The 26,505-nt window shown below is 35.5% G+C and overlaps 2 protein-coding genes across 2 annotated transcripts; one reads left to right on the forward strand and one right to left on the reverse strand.

Moving 5' to 3' along the window:
* The first annotated feature begins 1,480 nt into the window (after window positions 1-1,480).
* On the forward strand, window positions 1,481-19,357 carry LOC145045373 (GDSL esterase/lipase At1g59030-like). Its single transcript, XM_078993713.1, has 8 exons — window positions 1,481-1,670; window positions 1,814-1,944; window positions 2,070-2,303; window positions 2,871-3,126; window positions 3,551-3,730; window positions 5,517-5,585; window positions 19,061-19,121; window positions 19,240-19,357. The coding sequence occupies exons 1-8, from the start codon at window positions 1,481-1,483 to the stop codon at window positions 19,355-19,357; spliced, it is 1,239 nt and encodes a 412-aa protein (XP_078849839.1).
* A 1,222-nt stretch (window positions 19,358-20,579) lies between these two features.
* On the reverse strand, window positions 20,580-25,160 carry PTR2 (peptide transporter 2). Its single transcript, XM_078996388.1, has 5 exons — window positions 24,850-25,160; window positions 23,985-24,087; window positions 23,676-23,893; window positions 22,204-22,760; window positions 20,580-21,526 (listed from the first exon to the last, which is right to left on the reverse strand). Exons 1-5 carry the CDS (start codon window positions 24,898-24,900, stop codon window positions 20,701-20,703), a joined length of 1,755 nt encoding a protein of 584 aa, XP_078852514.1. The 5' UTR covers window positions 24,901-25,160; the 3' UTR covers window positions 20,580-20,700.
* Window positions 25,161-26,505: the final 1,345 nt, after the last annotated feature.

Genomic DNA, 26,505 nt, shown 5'->3' on the forward strand with positions numbered 1-26,505 from the left:
AGGGATACATTTTTTCAAATACAAACAAAGGATAATAAAGGACCTGCATGCAATTATACACGGTTTTGAAACGAGACTCAAAAACTACTTTTTATAGAAATATTGGATTTTCTGGAGTTTTACAATTTATTATAAGAGACAATATTACAAAGTTTTTCCTACAAACATGCTTATGAACTCACCAACATTCTATGTTGACGCTTTTCAAAACGACTTGTATTCAGGGACTTAGTGAACAGGTACTCGAACATTGGATCTGGATTATTTTATTACCTTTCGAGCAATCATCCTTTATGTTATTTTTGTATAATTGATAAACAAGTACAATTTGTAAAACAATGAATGTTGATATATTGTAATGTATGATGTTTGGTTGCTATCTATCATTCATATTCAATTGTTACGATACTGTACATGAAGTCATCTGTCCCCGAACATTTCCGCCGTCCCGATTCGGGGGTGTGATAGGGGGAGAGAGAGAGAGAGAGAGAGAGAGAGAGATGACTTGGTTATTTCAGTTGGATTTTAAATAAAACACAAAATGAACCGAAAAAAATATCATTTTTTAAAAGACAAAAGAACTAACTCATTTCTTGCTAAATTATGTAGTGACAACCACCAAAATGTCACTATTCTCTTTTATCCCTTGCTAATTTTCGACGTTTTAGCACACTATCTCGTTGCTAAATTGGAAAACAAGCTCATTCGTTGCAAATTTGTATCATAAATTAGCGATATACGATTTTATTTGTGAATTGAACCTTTTTTTCTCTAGTTTCTTGCTAGATCCTCATTTTTTATTTTCATTTCAGCCGTTCTAAAAAACAAAATTTATTAAATTTTTAAAGATTATTAAAACTAGAGTTATATTAATAAATATTACATTTCACGTTTATAAATTAAAAAAAGTACCCACTTAAAATTTATAAATACATATTACGTTAGAAAGAAACTAAGAAAACCTTCCTATGTCTTTAGATAGTAATAACTAATTACCGATGAAATTTTATAAACATTCTAAGAAATTAAGAATACGTGCTTGGTGTTCTTTCATTCCATTACGAATGTTGTATACAAACTTCACGTTTGTGATATTTCTCTCATGGCTTAGGAGGTGAAAGAAAAAAGGATAAAGGCAACTATAAATGGGAGAATTACAAATGCTCACCACCACTCCACGTACCCTTTGCCCAAAAGGATCATTCGATTGAAAACATCAACTACAAATACACACGATTAATATTAAAAACTTGATTACTCTTAACAATAGACCCTTTCATCTCTTTATAATGGGGTGAATGTTTCCATTTACAACCGTTCATAATCAATCAGTCAAAATACTTGGCATAATATATAACATCTCTATATATCCATTGACCTTGTTCTAAGTTTCTTTATTATTTGTAGAATGATACTTTCAGTTTATAAGTCAGTTCAGTTTTGTTTCTATGTTTCTCTTTGTTTATTTTTCAGTAATGCAATGGTAAACATACCAAAACATGACTCGGTAGAAGCAGTCTGGGCATTCGGTGATTCCTTCTTTGATAGCGGGAACAATAACTTTCTAAATACATTGATCAAAGCTAACTTCCCCCCATATGGAAAGGATTTTATGGGAGGAGTATCATCAGGAAGATTCACCAATGATAGAACTATTAGCGACTACATAGGTAATTAATATAGAACGAAAGAGTTCAACCTCAAGAATCTTATCATCAGATTATTATTATCATTATTATATATCTACACATGTTGTACATTCGAATCATTTCCTTTACTAAAAATTTGCTATCTTTTGATGCTAAATTTATAGTTAAGAAACTAGGAGTGAAGGACTACCTTCCAGCATATTTAGACCCTTACATACGAGAAAAAGATCTTCCTACGGGTGTATGTTTTGCTTCTGCTGGCTCTGGGTATGATGGCGTAACCTCCCAAATACAAGTATGCATGCATGCCGATATATAATTCCTCATGTCTGCCTTTTTATTTATTAATAGTCGAACTAAATAACATTCATGTATGTTTGTGTGTATTTTGTTCATTTTTTATGGGCGTATGACATTTAGAATGTCATGCCATTATCGATTCAACTGGAGATGTTCAAAGATTACATTTTGAAGCTTAATAGAATTGTTGGAGAAGAAGCAGCAAAGCATATAATCAAGAATGGTGTGTATTTGGTATCATCAAGCTCCAATGATTGGAGTATAAGTTATGGCCTTGTTCCAGTTAGAAGATTGCAGTATAATGCGACTGATTATGCTAATTTGTTGGCAAACAATGCTAGAATGTTTTTTGAGGTAATCCCATGCGTATAATTATCTTAGTTTAGTTTGTAGAACATGCTCAAATATGATTACTAGTTTTTCCTTTAATTTAGGGTTTAAAATTTTGCATCAGCTAATTAGCTTGCTAGAAAATATATTGAAAGATTTCATCGCTTTCTATAAAGAATTTGACAAAGTTGTACATACTATAATCATAGTATGTTAATTTCTCATTTCAAAAAACATAAGATCGTCCGTAATGCATAGTTTAATGGAATGATTAAATAAAGTAGAATATTTAGTTTACATTAAACGAATTAAACTCAACCATAATAGGATGACATATTGGTGTTTGATGAATATATATAAATAAACAAATTTTATTGTTAAATGAATAACAAGCAAATGATTTTATTCTTTAAATAGTATCACTAGAGTGTAGCAAAAAAAAGTGGCAAAGTTTATGGAAAATGAAATGATGGAAATCTATTCAATTATGTTGAGTTCAATTCATTATAAACAGATTTTACCTATAGAAATAATAATTCTGTTGTTATATCTTTTAATTTATATGTGAATATTTCCAAAAATTTGTTTAAGGAATTATACAAATTGGGAGCAAGGAAGTTAATTGTCTTCGGTACACCCTATATTGGTTGTTTTCCACTAATGAGAAATGTATTTGGAGGAATACGTAGAAATTGTGTCAACATGTTCAATGAAGATGCAGAAACATTCAACAAAATGCTAAAAAGTCAGCTCGAATATCTTCGAAGCAGTCTACCACATTCCACGATTTGCTATGTTGATTACTTCAATCTCTCACGAGAAATCATTCAAAACCATCTCCAATATGGTATTATGCACTAGATTCCACCTTGTAGTACAATACCGAAATAATTGGTTATGATACTTCTAAAATTCATATTTCTCAAAATTTTATTGGGATTTGTCTCTAATGAAGAGGTAACTAATTAACCAACAATAACATCTTAGTTTATATTCTTCTACGGGTTGACATTTATTCTCAATAGCTAAGAACTAAAAGTTCTCAAAAGCTATATGAAGTAATTTTTAGATTGAAAACTTTTTTTGCATAAAATAATAGCAAGTTTTTTCTTAAAAGCTAAAAGTTCTTAAAAGCTCACTCACATCCATAGAGTTTCGCCATAATCATAATCTTCGTATATTGTTTTGGTTTTAAATTTATGACACAAAGTTAAGGAAGATGATGCCTATTAACATTTTCATCTGTTTTTTTTTTCTTTTTCTTTTCTCAGGCTTCGAAGATGTAGACAATGCTTGTTGTGGAACAGGGTTGTATGAGACATCGTATCTTTGTAACAGACTCAGCCCAATATGTCCCAATGACTCAAAATTCTTATTCTGGGATAGTCTCCACTTAACAGACAAAGGCTACAAAATCATTGTAGATCATGCTCTCCCACAATTGATGCAATGTTTGCACTAAATTCATGAACCCTATATTGTGTTGCGTATACCAATCCTTAATTCTTAAAAAACATAACTATTCAACTTTTAAGTAATAAACGTGAACTATTTTGCTTTCTAAAGGAATAAACCATGTCTATTCAGTAGTTCAACTTTTGCAACATGAAGCAATTTTATTATAAAATCACCAATGGTTCTAAAGGAAACACCTTTAAATTCCGATAGTATCTCAACTAATATATATATATATATATATATATATATATATATATATATATATATAGAGAGAGAGAGAGAGAGAGAGAGCTAGGTTCAAATGTTTCTAGCAACTACTGTGTGCCTAAATGCAGCAATGAGAATTCAAGAAATAATAAATAACTAAATAAATCATTAAAGGGTATTTTAGACTTTTTGTACTTTTAATTAAGGAAATAATTTAATTGGAATCCTATAATTAAGGAAATAATAGAATATCACGTATTTGATCCCTTAAATCATGGTTCCTTCATCTTGATAACCCTAATTCTATATGAGAGTATTCATCAAACTCCAATACAATTATCTTCTTCACCCACCATAGCCGAAATGTACAACCACGAGATAGTTACCTTCTCAACTATCGTCTTCACCAACTATCCTTCACCACCCGTTTATGTTTCCTGCTCACCCTCGTTGAGAATAAGGTGCTCCATCAATTCATAGTGGACAAGAGGCTGTCGAACTCCCTGCAAATTGAAGCTAAAAATTAGGGCTTTTTTGTTTTTCATTCATCTGTATACCATGTTCCCGCATCCTCCATCGAAGCATTTTTTTTAAAAGAGGATGGCATACGAGTACTTATCTGCTTCCAAGATTCAATTTGGAGATAGTCGGCTTCCAGGTATGCACTCTATTATCTGTTTTGTCTCCTCAGTCCTATCTCATCTCTCGCTCCCTTTCCATTTCCATTTTTTGAAACACAATCCAAGAAACAGAGCCACCATGGAAAACAATGCTGACATATGCTTTCAAGAACTGATTTTCACTTTTCTTATGATTAGTGAAAATGATGATTTATTTGATTCCATAAACATGATGATTTATTTGATTTCTTTGAAGTAATTTCATACTCTTGATAATACAAATTACTTGTTAGTATTTGAAGGTATACACTCTTTTATTGTAAATTTAGTCACATTCATGTGTTTATTAATTACACATGTTGTATGTTTCATCAAATGGAGTATAAAGATTTGTGCATCTGATTTGCCCACCAAATGTTTGTTAAAATGTTTGAATCAAATATTTCAGCCAATTTTTTTTGTAATATTTAAACTATCATATCTCTCTTATACTAGCTTGGAATGACATGAAATTTGTTTATGCATATTCTCCTTTGTGTTAGCTACAAGTTAGGTTCAGAAGTCATTTAAATTTGATTAATATTGGTTGAGTTATAGTCCTTCGAACATGCGATGTTACAGCTGTATTTTTAGCACTCTTTGTTCAGAAACATTTGTGATCTTTGAACTGTCATATTTACCACATTCTAGCTTGTAATAAGCTGACATTTTTCCAAAGTACTGTCCTTTGTGTTAGCTATAATGTAGTCATTGTAATTAGATTAAGTCGATAATTTGGATCAGGTGACTCGGGGAATACTTGATCAGGTGACTCGAGTAATTCTGTTAGAATAAATTAAAAGTCTTTAATGTCTAAGATATTCTGTTAGAATTATAGCTTTATTCTGTTAGAATATACTGAAAGTTATACTATTTTAAAGTTGATTATGTTTTTTTTATTATTATTATTTAGGTTTTGAAGGGGCTGCCATTGATGTGGAAAATGAAGAAAACATGGAAAACGAGAGTATTCTAGCAGAATGTTATTATTTTTTAGAATGTTATTCATTTTTGTTGATATTCTTTTAGAATATTTATAACTATATTAAAATGTATAAGACTTTTAATCTGTAAGAATATATATGAATTTGTATTTAAGTTTGTATGTATAAGAATATATTAGAATATTTGTTATTTTTCAACATCTGATTCAAGAATTTTGTTTTTCTTCAATAATATTCTATTAGAATAAAATTCTGAAAGAGCATCATTCTAACAAAAAATATTCTGACAGAATAAAATCGGAAAAAATTGAAAATGAATTAATTAAAAAAATCAGATTTTTTTAAATTAGGAGAATTAATCATCCCTAAAAATCCGAAAATTTCCTTTTATAAATGTAGTGAATTGTCCAAAATAACCTTTTGCTAAAAATTGTGTGATTATATGGTAGATGTTACCCCATTGTAATATCGTACACTCTCAAATCACGTCCATTGATTAATTTCATCCGTTGGTCCAGATCTGTGCATTCTGGCACACAATACTTAGTAAAAACAAAATAACTTAAGCCTATATATATAGTAACCGTTTACCTGTGCCAAGCGACGGGTGCGAATTCAATTGTTCACCAAACTTCACTGATACTTTTGTAGTGGTACAAGATATTCCACTGGATAATGTTACATAAAATTGGTCATGAGAAAAAATCGATTATGGGAGATAAATACTTATATTTATAATTGTTTGTCACTGAGCTTTATGCAACAGGTGTGGAATCTATCTGGGGGCAGTGAATACTTTATGTTCAGCTAATATGTCATTTCGGAAGATAGTTTCTCTTTGGTGGGCATTAGATAGTTTTCTTTGAAATATTAACTATTTTCGAAAAATAATTTTGTTTTAGAAATATGTCATATAATAAAAAAGATGTAATGTTTAACTGAATGGTTTCTTCATGTATAGTGTTTCATGTTTCATATTTGTTTAAGGTTTTGGATTTAAAGTTTAGATATTTTTTTTACTACAAGAAAGAATATGCAAATAATTATTGTAAAACATAATTTGCTTCTCTTTTTAATAGCATCGTAATTTTTTTAATAACTTATATTATATCTTGTTTTTTTTGGTTATTGATGATTTTGGTCTGGAGGTTGTCTAACTGAACAACCTGTCACACCCTCAAACCGGAACGAAGGAAACGTTCAGGGGCGGATGACTTCATGTGGTAACGTAACAAATGAATACATAGTAAAGAAAGCAATACAACCATCATATATATAATTGAAAGTTTACATTGTTTAAAAGTGTACATGTTCAAAATCAATTACATTATGATGTCAAAATATGAAATTAAACTGGCGCCGCAGCATCCCTTCTCCAAAATCTGTTTGTTACCTGTAATTACTGAATCCCTGTGACATACAAGTAGTTTTGAAAGAGTAGATCAGCATTTAAGCTGGTGAGTTTCATAAGTATTTAATTATAATGTTTGTATGAAATGAAATGTTGTTCTTTGTTTGCATGTTCGTAGAAAATCCTATATTTTCTACTAGTATATATGTAGCCTTCTTTCAGGACAAGTGCTTGTTTTTAGTAAATGTATGTACGTATAAAAATTCCAATATGTCTGAAAAACCCCGTAAATCATTGTGTTTTTAATACTCCATGTGAGTTTTATAACCATGCTATTGACAAGGAATGCCTATACACAACGTTCTTCAGGCGTTGGAATGTTCTGACGTTTGTCACCCCAAATGGTGGACTGTAGCTAACAGTCAGGGCGCGGGTTGTCAAGCCCGTATAGATCTATACACAAACACCATGCTCCCCTTCCAAGGGATTCTGGTATATAATACAGGACTTGAAATGTGTACTCGAACGTACGTGAAGTTAATGTCTCACAAACTTAGTATAAAACAGATTTACGTGTAAAAACATTCGTTCGTTATTGTATATGAAAGTAGCTTCTTGAAATAGTATTTCCATGTATGTAAAAGTTCGTAGTATTCTCGTAAAACTATACCTATTATAGTTTCCTAAAAGTGTGTTTCGTTTGTATAATAAACCCTTAGTGAAAATGTTCACTTGTTATGAAAAGTGTAGTTTTTGTAGTGCCAAAACCGACACACAGAAATGTAGTATAAGCAAGTATCTGATTTATATAAATACATAAATCGTTTCTCATTTCAAAAGATAAAATGTTGTCGTGGTATAATTTGCATATGAAAGTTTCCTTATAATAGTTTTAAATCACGTGTGATTCCTTTGATAAAACACGTATAGTGAAAGTTTACATAACACACGATAATAATCGAGTGTTTTACTTGTATTCCCCCCCCCCCCCCTAAAAGCATGTAAAAGTACTCATAAAACATTTAAAAGTGTGAATTATAGGGGTATGAACTCACTTGTAAGATTGGAGGTTGCGGGATGAAAACCGGATAGAATTTCGGCTCGCGAAAGTGGATTTCCTCGGGATTCTCGGGAATCTCGGGGGCACAAACGACCTTCGGGACTCGAGCAAAGTGATTGGGGCTTCGGGGTAGTGCGGGCACGGAAAACGAGGCAAGATCGTGAGAGAAATGAGAGAAACGGGGTGTTTTTCCCGGAACCCTCGCATCTCTATTTATAGGGGGCTGAGAGGCCTCGGTACGCGGGGCGTACGAGCGTACGCGGGGCATACTCGTGCGTCATGCGTGACCGAGTCCTTGACTGCCTCGGCTTTGGATGGGACGGGTCAGGGTAGCTCGTATAGGGGCGATGTGGACGAACCGAGGCCAAGGCCTCGCGTACGCTGGGCGTACGGGGTTACGCGGGGCGTAACTCGGCCCTATCTGGTGACTCCCCTTCGGATAATACCAAGAATTTTTAAATAAATTTATATATAAATTATTTAATAAACTTCAAAAATTCGTATCTTCTTCATACGAACTCCGTTTTCGACGTTCTTTATATCCCCGCGAAGGTGAGACCATACTCTACAACTTTCTTTTAGATTTCATCGGCAAATTCCGAAATTATTTTTATTATTTATTTTTTAAAGGTCGCGGTAAGAAAATTTCTTTAGAAATTGATAACTTCTTTATCTGACGTCGGTTTTTGCAAGACTTTTTACCGCTGAAATACCATTGTTGAGACCTTCGATTCTCGTTTAGGTCATTCCGGTCAAAAGTCGCTCGATCTGTGATTCGAGTTTTTAGCCATCTGCCGTTAAGCCGAACGTGAAAAATTCCTAACTTTCTTATACGAAGTCGGATTTGAGCGTTCTTTTTACGTACGATCACGGTTTAATGACTTCTAACATAATAGGTAATTTAATTAGTATTTTTGGATATTTTATTTTCGAAGTTAATTTTATTACAACTAACGTGGTTAGGTTGTTTACATGTAGTTGAAATATCGGGTTGTCACATCATCCCCCTGTTAGAGGGAATTTCGTCCCGAAATTTAAAGCAAGAAAGATACAAGTGAATCAGAGAAAAAGATGCGGGTACTTTTGTTTCATCTAATCCTCGCGTTCCCATGTGAATTTAGGTCCTCGCTTGGCATTCCAGCGGACTTTCACGATGGGTATGCGACTTTGTTTCGTTTGTTTGACCTCTCGGTCCATGATTTCTACCGGTTCTTCCACGAAGTTGAGGCTCTCGTTGATCTCGATCTCGTCGAGTGGGATAACAAGAGTCTCATCGGACAGACACTTTTTCAAATTCGATAAGTGGAAGGTTGGGTGTATGTTACTAAGTTAACGTGGTAGATTAAGTTTGTAAGCTACAGGGCCGATTCTGGCGAGAATCTCGAAAGGCCCTATATACCTTGGGTTTAGCTTTCCACGCTTTCCAAAGCGTATCAAGCCTTTCCATGGCGAGACTTTCAATAGAACACGGTCTCCTACTTGGAATTCTAAAGGTTTTCTCCGTTGGTCAGCGTAGCTTTTCTGTCGGTCTCTAGATGCTTTCAACCGTTCACGGATCTGAACGATCTTCTCTGTCGTTTCTCGTATGATTTCCAGACCGGTGAGAGTGTTTTTAGTATCTCGTCCTTTAGCTAGTTGTGTGTCGCCAACTTCGGTCCAGCACAGAGGGGATCTGCACTTGCGGCCATAGAGGGCTTCAAATGGAGCAACCTTTATGCTCGTATGATAACTATTGTTGTATGAAAATTCAACAAGAGGTAAGTGGATATCCCATGCCTTTCCAAAGTCAATCACACAGGCTCTCAGCATATCTTCCAAAGTTTGTATCGTTCTCTCACTTTGCCCGTCTGTTTGTGGATGGTAGGCTGTACTCATGTCTAATCTAGTCCCTAGGGAACTTTGTAGTGACTGCTAGAACCTTGATGTAAATCTACTATGTCTATCGGAGATAATGGACATCGGAACCCCATGCAATCGTACTATTTCCCTTATGTAAGTTCTTGTAAGCCTCTCCATCTTGTCAGTCTCCTTGATTGGCAGAAAATGCACGGATTTGGTTAATCTGTCGACGATGACCCATATGGTATCAAGTCCACCCGTTGTCTTGGGCAACTTGGTTATGAAATCCATAGTGATCCGTTCCCATTTCCATTCCGGTATCTCTGGTTGTTGTAGTAATCCTGAAGGTTTCTGGTACTCGACCTTAACCTTAGCACAAGTAAGACATTTACTTACAAAGGTAGCAATCTATGCTTTCATGTTAGGCCACCAGTACAGTTTCTTAAAATCCAAATACATTTTATCTAAACCTGGGTGAACGGAATACCTTGTGTTGTGCGCTTCAGTCATGACCACATCCCTGAAACCACCATGTCTTGGTGTCCAGATACGGTCCATGAGATAATAGGCTCCGTCACCCTTGATTCCTAGATTCTTTTCCATTCCTCTCAGGGATTCACCCGTCACATGCTCGGGATGTAAAGCTTCCAGTTGAGCCTCTTTAATTTGTGTGGATAAGTGGGAATGGATGGTCATATTCAGAGATTTGACTCTCCGACCAGTGTATTCTTTTCGATTGAGGGCGTCAGCTACTACATTGGCCTTACCAGGATGATAACGAATCTCGCATTCGTAATCATTGAGTAACTCGACCCATCGTCGTTGTCGCATGTTGAGCTCCTTCTGATCGAAAATATGTTGAAGGCTCTTGGTGGTCGGTGTAAATATTACTCTTCGTTCCGTACAGGTAGTGTCTCCAGATCTTTAAAGCAAATACCACTTCTCCCAACTCAAGATCATGTGTCGTATAGTTTACTTCGTGTGTCTTAAGCTGACGGGAGGCATAAGCAATAACCTTCCCTCGTTGCATAAGAACACAACCGAGCCCTTGATTCGATGCATCGCAATACACTACAAAATCTTCTATCCCTTCGGGGAGGGATAGTATTGGTGCGGTGCGGTGCATAAGGCTTGTTTCAGAGTTTGGAACGCCTTCTCTTGTTTTGCTTCCCAGTCAAAGACCACACCTTTCTGGGTTAATGTAGTAAGAGGTTTCGCGATGCTAGAGAAGTTCTTTATGAATCGGCGATAGTAGCTAGCTAGACCTAGAAATTGACGAATCTCAGTAGGTGTCCTTGGTGCCGACCAGTTCTTAATGGCCTTAATTTTGGAGGGGTCCACATGTATTCCTTTTTTGCTAATAACGTGGCCCAAAAATTCGACTCTTCGAATCCAAAATTCACATTTAGAGAACTTCGCATAGAGTTTCTCTGATCGTAGTGTTTCTAAGACCCTCCGTAGGTGTTGACTATGTTCTTCCTTACTTCGGGAGTAGATAAGTATATCATCGATGAATACGATGACAAATTGATCCAAGTAAGGACGGCACACTCTATTCATTAGATCCATGAATACTGCTGGTGCGTTGGTTAATCCGAACGGCATTACTACAAATTTGTAGTGTCCATAACGGGTTTGGAAGGCTGTCTTGGGAACGTCTTCTTCTAGTACTTGTAATTGGTGATATCCGGATTGTAGATCTATCTTTGAGAAGTAGCTCGCTCCTTGAAGTTGATCAAATAGGTCGTCAATGCGGGGTAGAGGGTAACGATTCTTGACAGTGAGTTTGCTCAGCTCTCGGTAGTCGATGCACATCCAGAACGATCCGTATTTCTTCTTTACAAACAAGACCGGTGCTCCCCAAGGTGAGAAACTTGGTCTGATGAATCCTTTTTGGTGAAGTTCATTAAGCTGACTGGAAAGTTCTTGCATCTCTGCTGGTGCCGGACGATAGGGCGATTTTGCTACAGGGGTAGCCCCTGGAATTAAGTCGATTCTGAACTCAACTTGGTGTTGTGGTGGTAATCCCAGTAGTTCTTCTGGGAAGATATCGGGGAAATCTCTTACCTCTGGGATGCTGTTTATATCCTTTACCTCCCGAGTTTTATTGACGATGTGTGCAAGAAATGCCTGATAATCCTTCCGCAGACACTTTCGAGCTTGGATGCACGAAATGATGCGAAGGTTTGTACTTGATTTGTCGTCGTAGATCACTAATGTTTCATGGTTAGGGAGATTTAGACGAATGGATTTTTCAAAGCACATGATGTCGGCGCAAAAAGGACTTAACCAATCCATGCCAACTATAACGTCGAAACTTTTTATTTGGACTTGCATAAGGTTGATTGGGAAAGAGTGACGGTCTAAAATTAATGTACAACCCATGTATATGCAATTAGTGTTTTCCGTTTTCCCATTTGCCATTTCTACAGTGAATGATTCTTCTAACATGCTAGGTTTACGTTTAAGTAAGTGAATAAAGTTTTGGCTCACAAAGCTTCTCTCTGCTCCGCTATTGAATAGGATGCATGCATATGAATTATCGAGAAGAAACGTACCAGCAACTACTGTATGATCAGCTACAGCTTCCTCGTGACCAATAGCTAGTACTCGTCCCACTCTGCCGGTATTTGCTGCCTTTGGGCAGTTTCTTTTGTAGTGGCCCACCTCGCCACAACCATAACACGCTTGGCCTACACCAACACCAAGAACTTGAGTGATCGGTTTTGCGGGGGCCTTGCAGAAACGGACAGTGTGCCCCTTTCTGTTGCAGTTGGAGCACTGCATTTCCCGACACGGTCCGTGGTGGTGGTAATTGCACTTGGTGCACTTTGGGAGGTTGCCCACATAAGGCTTTGTTGGGTAGAGATTTGTAGGAACGGTAGTAGGTACCATCGCAGTGTTTACGGCAACCAGTTGTTGTTTCTTCAAGGATTCTTGGGAAGATCCACCCTTTCCCTTATTCTACCCTCTATTGTTATTGTTGTTGTTGTTATTGTTGTTTCCCTTGTGTGGTTCTGGTGCATAATTTGTTGACTGTTGATGATTTCCATAACCAATAAGCGATTGTGCCAGCTCCTTGGCACTTTCAAAAGTGTCAGGTTTTGAAGCTAACACGCTTGACTGAATTTGGGGCGACAGTCCCCAAATGTATCGCTCTATTTTCTTGCTCTCGGGAGCAATCATATCTAGGCAAAGGATTGCCAGCTCATAGAATCTATTGGTATAAGTTGCTATGTCGGTACCAATCATTCCCAGGGTCCAGAGTTCATGCTCAAGTTTTTGAATCTCTCCTCGTGGACAGTACTCCCTCATCAACATGATTTTCAAGCTCTCCCAGCTTATCGAGTTTGCCACTATCAGGGTAAGTACCTTAACGTGGCCATTCCACCATGTTAAAGCCCTATCAGTAAACGTGTAAGTTGCAAACTTGACTTTGCTGTGCTCGGGGCAGGAGCAAATTTCAAATACTGATTCTGTTCTTTCAATCCACTGCCTTAAAACCATCACACCACCCGTTCCATTAAACATCTGCGGCTTAGCATTCGAAGTCTTTATAGGTGCACTCCTGGGGTTGTCCATGACTATCGCCATGGTTGGAAGGATGTATGCCAATTCCTGAACCCGTAGTAATAGGTGTATTGATCTGTGACATGGCAGCTGCCACAGCTGCAGTGACTGCTGCCTGGAACATGACAGCATCAAATTGAGGAGGTGGAGGTGGTGGTGGTATCGGTGTTTCGTTGTTAGGGTTACGCCTGGGATTCCTGCGTGGCGGCATCTTTAACTATACGTTTAAAAGATGATGATATGGATAAGAATAAATGAATAATGAATGTGTCTCATGAACTAAATTGCTATAGTTCAATAACAGATGATAGTATGAGTCTCACAGATAGAAGAGTGAAGGTTATTCGTAAATCCGAACATATGAACAAGCGTATGGTTTTTCCATAATATTTTAAAGATTGAACGCGATACTCAACGTAGTAGTAATAGCGTGTGAATTATATTAATATGATAGATGATACAACGATCACAAAAATTTGACCCTTAAAAGGGTCTCCGATTACAAGAAATTGAAGGAAGTAAAAACTTTTAGCCGAAGTCCTATCTTATAACAAAATTTGAGGTTTTCGCAAGTACTACTTGCGACGTGTGTTGCGCTTGGAGCTCGATTTCGCATCCGATTGCTTCGACTCCATAAGACGCCTATCGAAGGCGGCTTGTTGTTCCATCAACTCTGTGAGGGCTGCATTTGTTTGTGCTTGGAATGCTTCGGTGCGGAGGTGGATGTCATTCTGCAACATATCCAGGCGGCGGATATCGGCCGTGTGGACTTGTACTTCCACGTTGACCTCTCGGATTCGGTTTGCTTGAACCCCCGATTGGTAGGACTGGTTGGCCGGTTTTCCTACCATCGCCGGAAGTGCTCGGTCGGCTGAACCTCCGTCCCTGATGTTGTAGAAGTCTCGACACATACCGTAGGGAGAGCGTATCCCTTGTTGTTGGCTCCAGTCGAGGAGGTGACTTCCCCAAACGGGAGTCGGTCCTTGGAAGTTCCTCCTAATGGCTGGAGGATTGATTATCTCTAGTTCCGAGTCTGTACCCGAGTCGTCTCCTCCATCCAACTCGATAGGCTCATCGTCCTCTTCCGGATCCTCCTCAATCCATCCTCCGTTGCCTTGGTTTGGGTAGTAGGGGTCTCCATGCGGGTGAAATCCAGCCATTTGACTATACGAGAATAGGGTTATAAGATTTGAACAAAACTTGAGACATGTAATACTAATTAATCTAATGTATGCACCAAATACTCCTATAGTATTTAAATTGTACATTAGATACTAGTGTCTATTTTGTTAAGTTTTGACTTGTTACTCACTACCATCATTCCTCGACATACGTTAGTCTAATTTCGGATAAACATAGTTGATCAGGCTATATTCGTCCCAAATTTGATTACATATCTCGAGAACTAATCGTAGTGTCCAACTTGTCTTAATACATTTGTATAGTTCTCATCAAAAAATTTGTTGTATGCATGTATTTTGGATTTTCATAACCTAAAATAATCTATTTATATGAAATGAGGATTTTAGGTATGAAAACTTTTGTCAGAGACTTTGAGTCCCTAAGCATTTTTAGTTTGTATATCTTATGAGGTTCGATATACTTAGTTCACTATAAACATTGCTCTGATACCAATCTGTCAAACCCCCAAACCGGAACGGCGGAAACGTTCGGGGGCGGATGACTTCATGTGGTAACGTAACAAATGAATACATAGTAAAGAAAGCAATACAACCATCATATATATAAATGAAAGTCTACATTGTTTAAAAGTGTACATGTTCAAAATCAATTACATTATGATGTCAAAATATGAAATTAAACTGGCGTCGCAGCGTCCTTTCTCCAAAATCCGTTTGTTACTTGTAATTACTGAATCCCTGTGACATACAAGTAGTTTTGAAAGAGCAGATCAGCATTTAAGTTGGTGAGTCTCATAAGTATTTAATTACAATGTTTTTGTTCTTTGTTTGCATGTTCGTAGAAAATCCTATATTTTCTACTAGTATATATGTAGCCTTCTTGCAGGACAAATGCTTGTTTTTAGTAAATGTATGTACGTATAAAAATTCCAATATGTCTTAAAAACCCCTTAAATCATTGTGTTTTTAATACTCCATGTGAGTTTTATAACCATGCTATTGACAAGGAATGCCTATACACAACGTTCTTCAGGCGTTGGAATGTTCTGACGTTTGTCACCCCAAATGGTGGACTGTAGCTAACAGTCAGGGCGCGGGTTGTCAAGCCCGTATAGATCTATACACAAACACCATGCTCCCCCTCCAAGGGATTTTGGTATATAATACAGGACTTGAAATGTGTACTCGAACGTACGTGAAGTTAATGTCTCACAAACTTAGTATAAAACAAATTTACGTGTAAAAACGTTCGTTCGTTATTGTATATGAAAGTAGCTTCTTGAAATAGTATTTCCATGTATGTAAAAGTTCGTAGTATTCTCGTAAAACTATACCTATTATAGTTTCCTAAAAGTGTGTTTTGTTTGTATAATAAACCCTTAGTGAAAATGTTCACTTGTTATGAAAAGTGTAGTTTTTGTAGTGCCAAAACCGACACACAGAAATGTAGTATAAGCAAGTATCTGATTTATATAAATACATAAATCGTTTCTCATTTCAAAAGATAAAATGTTGTCGTGGTATAATTTGCATATGAAAGTTTCCTTATAATAGTTTAAATCACGTGTGATTCCTTTGATAAAACGCGTATAGTGAAAGTTTATATAACACACGATAATAATCGAGTGTTTTACTTGTATTCCCCCCCTTAAAAGCATGTAAAAGTACTCATGAAACATTTAAAAGTGTGAATTATAGGGGTATGAACTCACTTGTAAGATCGGAGGTTGCGGGATGAAAACCGGACAGAATTTCGGCTCGTGAAAGTGGATTTCCTCGGTATTCTCGGGAATCTCGGGGGCACAAATGACCTTCGGGACTTGAGCAAAGTGATCGGGGCTTCGGGGTAGTGCGGGCACGGAAAACGAGGCAAGATCGTGAGAGAAATGAGAGAAACGGGGTGTTTTTCCCGGAACCCTCGCATCTCTATTTATAGGGGGCTGAGAGGCCTCGGTACGTGGGGCGTACTCATGGGTCATGCTTGACCGAGTCCTCAACTGCCTCGGCTTCGGATGGGACGGGTCGGGATAGCTCGCATAGGGGCGACGTGGACGAACCGAGGCCAAGGCCTCGCGTACGCTGGGCGTACGGGGTTACGCGGGGCGTAACTCGGCCCTATCTGGTGACTCCCCTTCGGATAATACCAAGAATTTTTAAATAAATTTATATATAAATTATTTAATAAACTTCAAAAAATCGTATCTTCTTCATACGAACTCCGTTTTCGATGTTCTTTATATCCCCGCGAAGGTGAGACCATACTCTACAACTTTCTTTTAGATTTCATCGGCAAATTCCGAAATTATTTTTATTATTTATTTTTTAAAGGTCGCGGTAAGAAAATTTCTTTAGAAATTGATAACTTCTTTATCTGACGTCGGTTTTTGCAAGACTTTTTACCGCTGAAATACCATTGTTGAGACCTTCGATTCTCGTTTAGGTCATTCCGGTCAAAAGTCGTTCGATCTGTGATTCGAGTTTTTAGCCATCTGCCGTTAAGCCGAACGTGAAAAATTCCTAACTTTCTTATACGAAGTCGGATTTGAGCGTTCTTTTTACGTACGATCACGGTTTAGTGATATCTATCATAAAAGGTAATTTAATTAGTGATTTTTGGATATTTTATTTTCGAAGTAAATTTTATTACAACTAACGTGGTTACAATATTTGAATTTTTAGGTCGTTTACATGTAGTTGAAATATCGGGTTGTCACACAACCTAACTTTCAATTTTTTAATAATCATCATTTTGCACTTGAAAAGTTAAAACAAATTATATACGATAACAAAATTTGTAATTTCTCTTACCCTTTAACTTCGATATAAATTTTCAAAAAATTGTTCAATTTTGCAAATATTAGAAATTTTAACTAAAGGATAATAAAATGTTACAACTTTGGTCCCTAGTCCTATGGTATCATATAGTTTAGTATAAAACAACTAGTCAATTATTACCATAAAAATGATAAAATGTTTAATCTTGAAATATATTACCATAAATAGAAAAAAGCTTGTGCTTTTTAATATAATTACCATAAATAATTAATTATCGACTTCAACATAACGTTAAACTAAATTAATTATAAAAAATTAAAAGTAAATTTAAGTTATTGAGAAACTATAGTTTGATTACGTAAGTTTTTTAATAGTAAAGATAACGGATCAAACATACGACATATGTGTAGATATAAAACAACCCTTTAAAACTTAGCCGAGGAGAAAAATATGTTAAGATATGCTTAATACAATAATATGATTTAAGGTCGGAAGACTTGCGTTAATTTTTTTGCATAATTGTCATAACTTGAAACAATCTTTTCTACTTAAATATGTTAGGTAACTCACCAAAAAAAATTTAAAAGCATAAAAAATCGGCAATTGTATTTGTAATTAGAACAAAAAGAGAATATGGAATCACTAAAATGGGTTATTGCAAGTGAGCCCAATAAACGGGTAGATATAACTTGATTTCAGCAAGGACAATAATCATGTAATTTATGTACCAAAGCTCATAAAGCTAACTCACACAAATTAAATATATATCTGAAACATAGTTTGGATGCTTTACAAAAGCAGTCAAGATGATAAATCCCTTCTTACTTTGACTCCCTTTCACCCATGGATCTTAAAAAGAACTCAAAATATAAAACCTTGAATTTTATAAAGAGGTTCAAATAAAAAAAAAAAACATTCAAAATTATGAGAGAAAGGAGGTTGAACCCAAAATATATGATTCGGCTCAAATTCTAACCCTCATCTCCCACATACTGAAACCATTAACCCATAAACCTTAGCCCTAATCATAAAAGGACCATTGCCCTCATCTCCCACATACTGAAACCATTAACCCATAAACCTTAGCCCTAATCATAAAAGGACCATTGCGTAAACCAACCTACTACCATTTAAATGAAACACATTATTGGTGTTCTGCAAGCCCTAATTACAAATTTAAGAAAAAGTGAAACCCCTGCAAAGAGAAGATTCATGGGAAAAAAAATTGAAACCCCTAATCTCATATCTACCTGAAGCATAACGAAAATATAGGATTCAAGGTCTAAATATACAACATTTCATCTATGTACAAATTTTTCACAGTACAAAATAACAAAATATCAAAGCATCTACCATCAAGCAAAAAAAAAGAGAAACAACCTAATCTTGCCCAATTTACCATAAAAAGTCGAAGTCCTTAGCGTAAGAAACTCTCTTTGACCGATCTCTTCATCTTCGGGTTTTGTTGGTTGTGAACGGTGGTAATGGTAGTGGTGGTTTGACTAAATTCTTCATCTTTCATCACACTGAGATGAATGCCACTTTTTTGGAACCATTGATGTCTTCCTTCTTCCTCTTCAATTTTTTAATACTAAATTAAATCATTTCATAGATTTCAACAATTATGAGGTTCACCGAAATATGCTCTTTATGGTTTCTGGTATCGACAGAGTACAAAGAAAATGATAGTAATAAGAGAAGGTAGAGAGTCTGTTTAGGTGGTGTTCGTGAGTGACAATGGTGACTATGATGACGCTAAATGGTGGTGTTGTTCAGCATCAAATTCGGTGGTGTTGGCGGATTTGGGTGGTTTCTGGTGTGCGCTTGTGACCGAACAGTAAGAGATGAGACTTTATATGGAGACGCTATATAAAGTGTAGTTGGTTATATGAAGTGTAGTTGGTGTTTACCGATTCATCTGGCTAAAAATGAGGAAAACAAATTCAAAATCAAAGCAAGGGACTTGAAGGAGGGAAAATATGTGAAGTGATGGTGGTGTGGTGGCAGTGGGCGGCTGAAGCAAAGATGGTGGGGTTTAGTGATGATGGCGGAGACTTGAAGGAGGCACGCTAAGGTTATCAAAATTCTACCATGGGAAGATCCGAAGATGGGAGATAAAGGTCGACGGGTAGGGTTTCTAGAGAGAGCCATGCCAGATCAATGTGAAGAGGGAGTGACGAGGAGCATCTATATGATTGTGTATTTGTATGAACAATGAATAGAACTACCGAGATACGAGGAAATGTTGGGATAAGATAATGAGTCAAGTCAAAACAATAAAGCATTATAAGAGGCAATAAGAGCTTTCTTGACTTTGTCAAATATTTACCATATATTTTTCAATGCATAAAATGATTGTAAATATGTAGTAAAGATTTATACCTCTTAAAATTCAGCAAAACATGCTAAATGCTTATTAAGGTATATATATATATATATATATATATATATATATATATATATATATATATATATATATATATATATATATATATATATATATATATAACCCGTGGTATCCACGATTACAAAATTAATTAAACATTCATAATAAAATTTAATAATTATTAATCAATTATTTTAATTAAATAATTTTAAATAAGTTATTAATTATTAATTAAGAGATATATCAAATTTTTTAAAGTTATAATAACTTAATAATTAACATATAATTAGAAAATGTAAATTTGAATTTTGAAGTGTGTTGCCTAATATATGTACATAACAAATGACATAATATTAATGAGGGTGTTGTATGAGAATGACACTTGGCAAATGGAGGTTAAAACTATTCATTTATTAGAATTAGAATATTAGAATTAGAATAGGGATGAAGCTTAGGAATAGTAAAGTGGATATTTTTTTGGCAAAAATGATCCTGCACTTTGCTCCTCATTCTTTACCTATTTTGATATTTTTGGTCCTTGCAATCAATATTTTTATACTTTTTAAAAACCTTTTAATATTTAAAGTTCGACCACAAAACTTTAACGGTTTAACAATTTTGATCTCATTTCTAAAAATTTACTAATTCATACCCCTTTAATTCTTTAACCGTTTTGAAACTTCTGATCCTTGCAGTCAAAACTTTTACATTTTTTCATAAAAACATGAAGAAAAAAAAACGGTCCGGGACAAACTACGGGTTTTTCATCCTTGCACTTTCTACGTCTGTCGTATTTATCGATTCAGAAACAATATTGAAAGTTTTTACCTTATGCATCAAAGTGACTCAAGGTAATGTACGATTATGATCAAAAGATGTTGTGAAATACCTTGATTTGCGAATACACTGTTTCTAACAACTTTGGTTTTGATAAAATTCAACTTGGATGTAAAAAGTACCAGAAACATATCATTGTTTTATACAAAATGAAAACGAAAATGTTTTTTGTATAAAAGCACCTAAACCAAACCTAAGAAGCCGCTTTCTTCGACTTATACATCTTGGCACAAAAGATATAAACCACCATATTGAAAAAACTAAGCCCCGCCAAAAGCCAAAAAAACCGATCCAAATGCCCTTCATTCAAGTTATCCGGTATCCAACCCGCCCGCCCGTTTCGCGTAGTCAACACCGTGACCACGGTCAAAATAAACGAACTCAAATAATTCCCCAACGAAGTGGTCAACAAAGAAAGCGCGCTACACAAACTCCTCATCGCATCCGGCGACTGATCATAGAAAAACTCAAGCTGCCCAATAAACGTGAAAACCTCCGCCGCCCCTAGGAGGAAATACTGCGGGATTTGCCAAAGGATATTCATCGGGACAGGGGTATTTTCGTCAATTAACCCGAGGGAGGCGGCGATATCGAGGCGCTTTATTTCAACCAAAGCGGCGGCGGACATGCAGAGAATGGAAAGGAAGAGGCCGATCCCCATCCGTTGAAGCTCGGTGAAGCCGCGGCCCTGCCCGGTGATTTTTCGGGCAGCGGGCACGAGGATGCGGTCATAGACGGGCACCCAGAAGATGACGCTTATGACATCGAAAGTGGAGAGAGAAGCTGCGGGGATTGTGAAGGAGAAGACTTTGGTGTCCATCATCATGCCTTGTTCGACGAACATTGTTGACATTTGGGCGTATACGGCTGAGAAGACGATTCCGGTTGCCCAAATTGGAAACATTCGGATTAGGATTTTGAGTTCTTCGACTTGTGTTACGGTGCATAGTCTCCATGGGTTTGAGTAGTTTCCGGTTGTGGTTTCGTGTGGTGTGAGAATTGCGGCTTTATCGAGGAACCTTATGAAAATATTATAATTAGAACATGTGAAAAAAATATAAGGATGAAAGACGTTAAAGAGTGTGTTTGGTTGTGGAAAATTTTGAAAACGAGTTTTGTTGGTTCAGTTTTCAAAACTTTTGCAAGAAAATGGAAATTTTCTGTTTTCCGAATTGTGTGGATTAGAAAAGTGGTTTTTACAGTTTTTCAAAGTTTTCTGAATTTCTAAAACAGATAATGAAAACTCCATTGGTTCCAACCAAACGCGTTTGCTAAAATTTTCATTGGAAACTAAGAATGAAAGCTCAACTCTATTTTTTTAAAATGTTTTTTAGAAGATAAAAGAAATATTTCACAACCAAACGCAGTGCGTTTGGTTGTGGAAAATTGTTTTCATTTTTCAAGAAAATGTTTTCAGAAAATAGAGTTTAGTTTTCATTTTCGGTTTTCAATAAAAATTTTAGAAGATATGTTAGTTGAAACCCATGGAGTTTTCATTTTCCATTTTAGAAATTTAGAAAACTTTGGAAAACTATAAAAATCACTTTTCTAATTTACAGAAAATTTTCATTTCTTTTGAAAATTTAATAAACCAAATGGTTTTCAAAAATTTTATTTTCATTTGAAAATTTTCATGGAAAACTGGAAAAAATTTCACAACCAAACTAAGTTTTTGAGTAAAAAAAAAAGGACTTACTTCAATTCATCGGTATGACCAATTTTCCTACTCCCTTTAATCGCGGACACTTTATCGGGAGTTTCATACAAAAGCGAGCTATCAATGGGAACGGGCAAGCTCCATTTCCTAAACGAAGCAACCAAAACTTGACCCATTCGTGTAATTGGACTCCCACCCGGTTTTTGAAATCGATAAAGTGGGGTCCCCAAAAAGAAACTTACAATAGCAACACCCATGAACAAAGCCGGAATCCCAAACCCTAGGCCCCACCCTTTATTGTCTTGAATCCAAACTATCAAAGAGCTTGAGATCAATGCCCCAATGTTTATTGAGAAATAAAACCAATTGAAGAAAGATCCCTTTGTTACCCTTTCTTTGGGATCCGTGTCATCAAATTGGTCTGCTCCAAATGATGAGACACAGGGTTTGATCCCTCCAGTCCCAAGGGCAATTAGGTAAAGTCCCGAGAAGAAAAATAGGTATTGACTTGGTGTGGCAGGAGGACATGTGGGGCCTACGCATTCAATGGGCTTTAAAGATGGGATTGATGCGGATAGTGTTAATGTGCACATTCCCTTGGGGAAGATAGGAAACAAAATAAAGTTTTGTTTGTGTTAGCATGTGAGAAATAGCGACTTACTTCCATTTATTTGTTTATTTATTTATCATAGCATCCTACTTTCGTTTTGTTATATAACAACATTGTACTTTTAAAACAATATACATTACAATTTTTTTATCCAATCATAAAAGTGGAAATTGGTTTGTATAATGATGGTATTATTATATATTGGATACGTTTTTGAAGATACAATGTTGTAATAGAAGAAAAAAAGTAGGATTCTATAATGAACAAACTACTAAAAGTAGGTTGCTATTTTTGCAATTAAAGCTTGTTATAATGAAGATGGAGAGGGCATTCACGTCTTTTTCACACAAAAGAGATTGAGAGCAAGTCCATGTTATACTTTATAGTTTTTGGGTGTGCAATTTTTGTCCTAATGAGTGCAACCTATTCATACAAGAAAAAGTAGTGCATTTGACATACATTAGATTGAAACTAGGGTTGATATCAATGGGACAAAAGACGTGAATGCCCTCCTTATCTACATCATTGTACTGTGTTTGACATGCATTGAATTTGGACAAGCAAAAATGTCGATGGGACAAATTTTGAAAATTAAAATTTGGCCAACTAAAACAAGTGGAACATGAACTCGCTCTCAATCTATCGTTTGTGCAAAAGATGTGAATGCCCTCCTCATCCTCATTATAAAAAAATACCCCTAAAAAACCTTTCCAAGCTTAATAGGGATATTTGTCATGATAAGGATAACAAGGGCATTCATGTCTTTTGCACAAACAAGAAATCGAGAGCAAACCCATGTCCCACTTTTTTGTGTGACACAAAAAAGTTACAATTTTTGTCCCATTGACATTAATCCTATCGTGTATTGAAAGTGAAAAGTTTAAAAAGAGGATGTGATTACAATGAAGTAAATAGTTGAAAAGACAGCAATAGTCCAATATCTCCCCCAATAAGCATCCGCCAACACAGCACCAATGAGGGGAGTAAGATAGCATGTGCCTTGCCACGTGGTAACATTTCTAGCAGCTTCAGCATTTCCTTCATGCAGCTTTTTAGTGAGGTAGCTCACAAGATTTGTAGATATTCCATAATATGCAAGCCTCTCACAACACTCATTGCCTGAGTCAACTCACATATGTATTATTATTAATATTTCATAATGCATGAAAATGATAAATAAAATAAAATAAAAAAACACAAAATGAAATACCAAGAATAAAAGGGCATGCTCTCCAATTGCCTGTATTGCTTTTTAAAACAGGCCTTCCTTTTACATCAACTGAACCATCTCCAGTGTATAAGCTGTCATCATTCTAAAATCAAAAAATTATAGAGGTTAAGATTTAAATGATGTTTAAGAATATATTTGAGAATATATATATGAGGGAAATCTTGTAAGAAAGTAGGACTTAAAGGGAAATGTCTGATTTAAGATCTAATCAATTAAGATGGGATCTTTCCAAATTCAGAAAATTGAAGCTAACATAAGAATAGGGAGCTCTCTTTTAGACATGACTTGACTTATTGTAGAAACAATGACTTAATAGAAAAAGTCAAGAAAAAAGAGGCTTTTTTATATGTATGTGTGTGTGTATATATTAATCTTACAGGGACTTATCTTCCACACTGATCTGTTATTCATTATGTTTACTCGATGCCTACTCATCTGTACCCAAGAATAAAGACGTTTGTTTTTGTTTTCAAATTAGATTACAGATAGCCGATAATAAGCCTTTCTATCAAAAACTAGTCAGTTAAAGCTTATTGCAGAAATGATAAAATCCATGATAATCAAGAAACTAGTCAGATTAAGTTATGGAAACAAAACGGATCATACAAATTAGTTTAAAATTACTAGCAATCCAAAGTTCATGACTTAGCAATCAACAAATCTTTTGATAAAATCAAGCTCAAATGATGAAAACGAAGCAGCAAAAGGTAATAGCGCCGAATTGCTCGCACCAAACTCCGAAAACCCCAATACAAATTTACCTCGAAAAACTTAAAGATGTTTGATTGTTCTGAGTAAACATGAAGAAACTGAATTGATCAATAAAAGATATAATGAGTATTACCTCTACAAGTCTGCCTTCTAAGAGCAATCTTTCGTCTTCGTGGCGCCCCATCAAGCCACAAATCTAATCGCCGGAGGAATTTGGCCCCCGAATCAAGAAAACTGGAGTTGGTTGAGGATCAAAAGTAGAAAATGCTCAAACATAAAGAAAGCGGTAGTGGGTATGGGTATTGACGCACGCAACCTAGGTTTCCGCACTTAATGGATGTGATAAGATCACGATTCAGAAATGCAAATTATTTCAACGAGTTAGTTTTATAAGATCAGTGTTAGGTTTAAATCTTGGTTAATCGCTATTTATTATTTAAGGGTTTTCAGGGATTTGAATCTAAAATCCAAAAAGTATTTGTTGTTTGATTTGAAAAGAAGATAGAATTTAGAAATCCTTCGGTTAGAAACAATATTATGTTGGATATTATTTTATAAACCTTCTTATCTTTGTATTATTAAAAGTATTAATTAAATTAATCTTTGAGTTTATTAAAAATAATAATATATGTATATATTTTTTGATTATTGAAAAATGGCAACTCTACTAGGAATGCAACTATTTAGAGTTTTTTGAAACGAAGTTTTTTTATTCGTCCAAATCTTTTTTTCGAAGACCTCCGGCAAAAATAAAAGCTATGAAACTAAAAAAAACTAACTTTTTTCCATCTATTTGAAAAAAAAAAAATCTATCCACAATTTCATAAAATATGAAAGAGTTCTAAGGATTAGCTGAGGTGAACATAATAGAATTCTCAAAATTAAAGACGATCCAAAAAATAGTAGCCACAACTGCATCAAATGTCTTTCTTTAACCCCTAATCAAACGAGTGGAATTAATCTAAGAAATAATCGAATGAATCCCTAAAACTGTAGGGATATGAACACTCCACCGAGTAGCAATCTTATGCAAGGCACCTACCAAACAATTGACAAACAAATGGTCAATAGTCTCCCCCGTAATCGAACAAACGTGGTACATAATCAAAGGAACAAGAATGTCTCTAGTCGAAAGTCTCTTACGTGTAGAGCCACTAAATAACATTATTTTAAAAATATTTATTTTAAAGTATCATAAATTTTCAGTTAAATGTTTGATTTTTAAGGCCTTATATGGTATATATTTTTCGTTTTTTATGTTTCTTTAATTTTTGTTAGTGCTTAATAAAAAATTGTAACATCTTGTTTTGATGTACTTTCACTTTTGACCCTTATATTAAGATTTATTACATTTTGGTCCTTAAAATGTAAGATTTGTGGATGGAAAGGGGCTAATATTACCATTTTTAGAATCGTGGGGTGGAGCCACGTAAGTTAGGCATACATCTGTGTACGTTGGGCATACGAGGTGAAGTCCTAAACCCTAATATTTAGGGTTTGAACCCTATTTATTCTTCATTAACTCTCAAACTTAGTTCCTTTCATCAACCTCCATCATTTCAAAATGTTTTTGCAAACCCTAATCTACATTGTGAGCATTTTTTTGCTTGAGTGTGTGTGTTTTGTGTCTTTGAAGAAAAAGGAAGGAAACAGAGACCATCTTGGAGGAGTGAAGCACCTTAGATCCATAATCACACCATTATTTGGCATCTCTTTGAGGTATAAAGTTCTGAACTTGGTGAAGTTCTACTTAGATCTTGTTTTAGGATTGATTTTATGTTCTTTTAGT

The sequence above is a fragment of the Lactuca saligna genome, chromosome 5, assembly GCF_052625555.1.
Source record: "Lactuca saligna cultivar CGN05327 chromosome 5, ASM5262555v1, whole genome shotgun sequence".
Taxonomy (NCBI): Eukaryota; Viridiplantae; Streptophyta; class Magnoliopsida; order Asterales; family Asteraceae; genus Lactuca; species Lactuca saligna.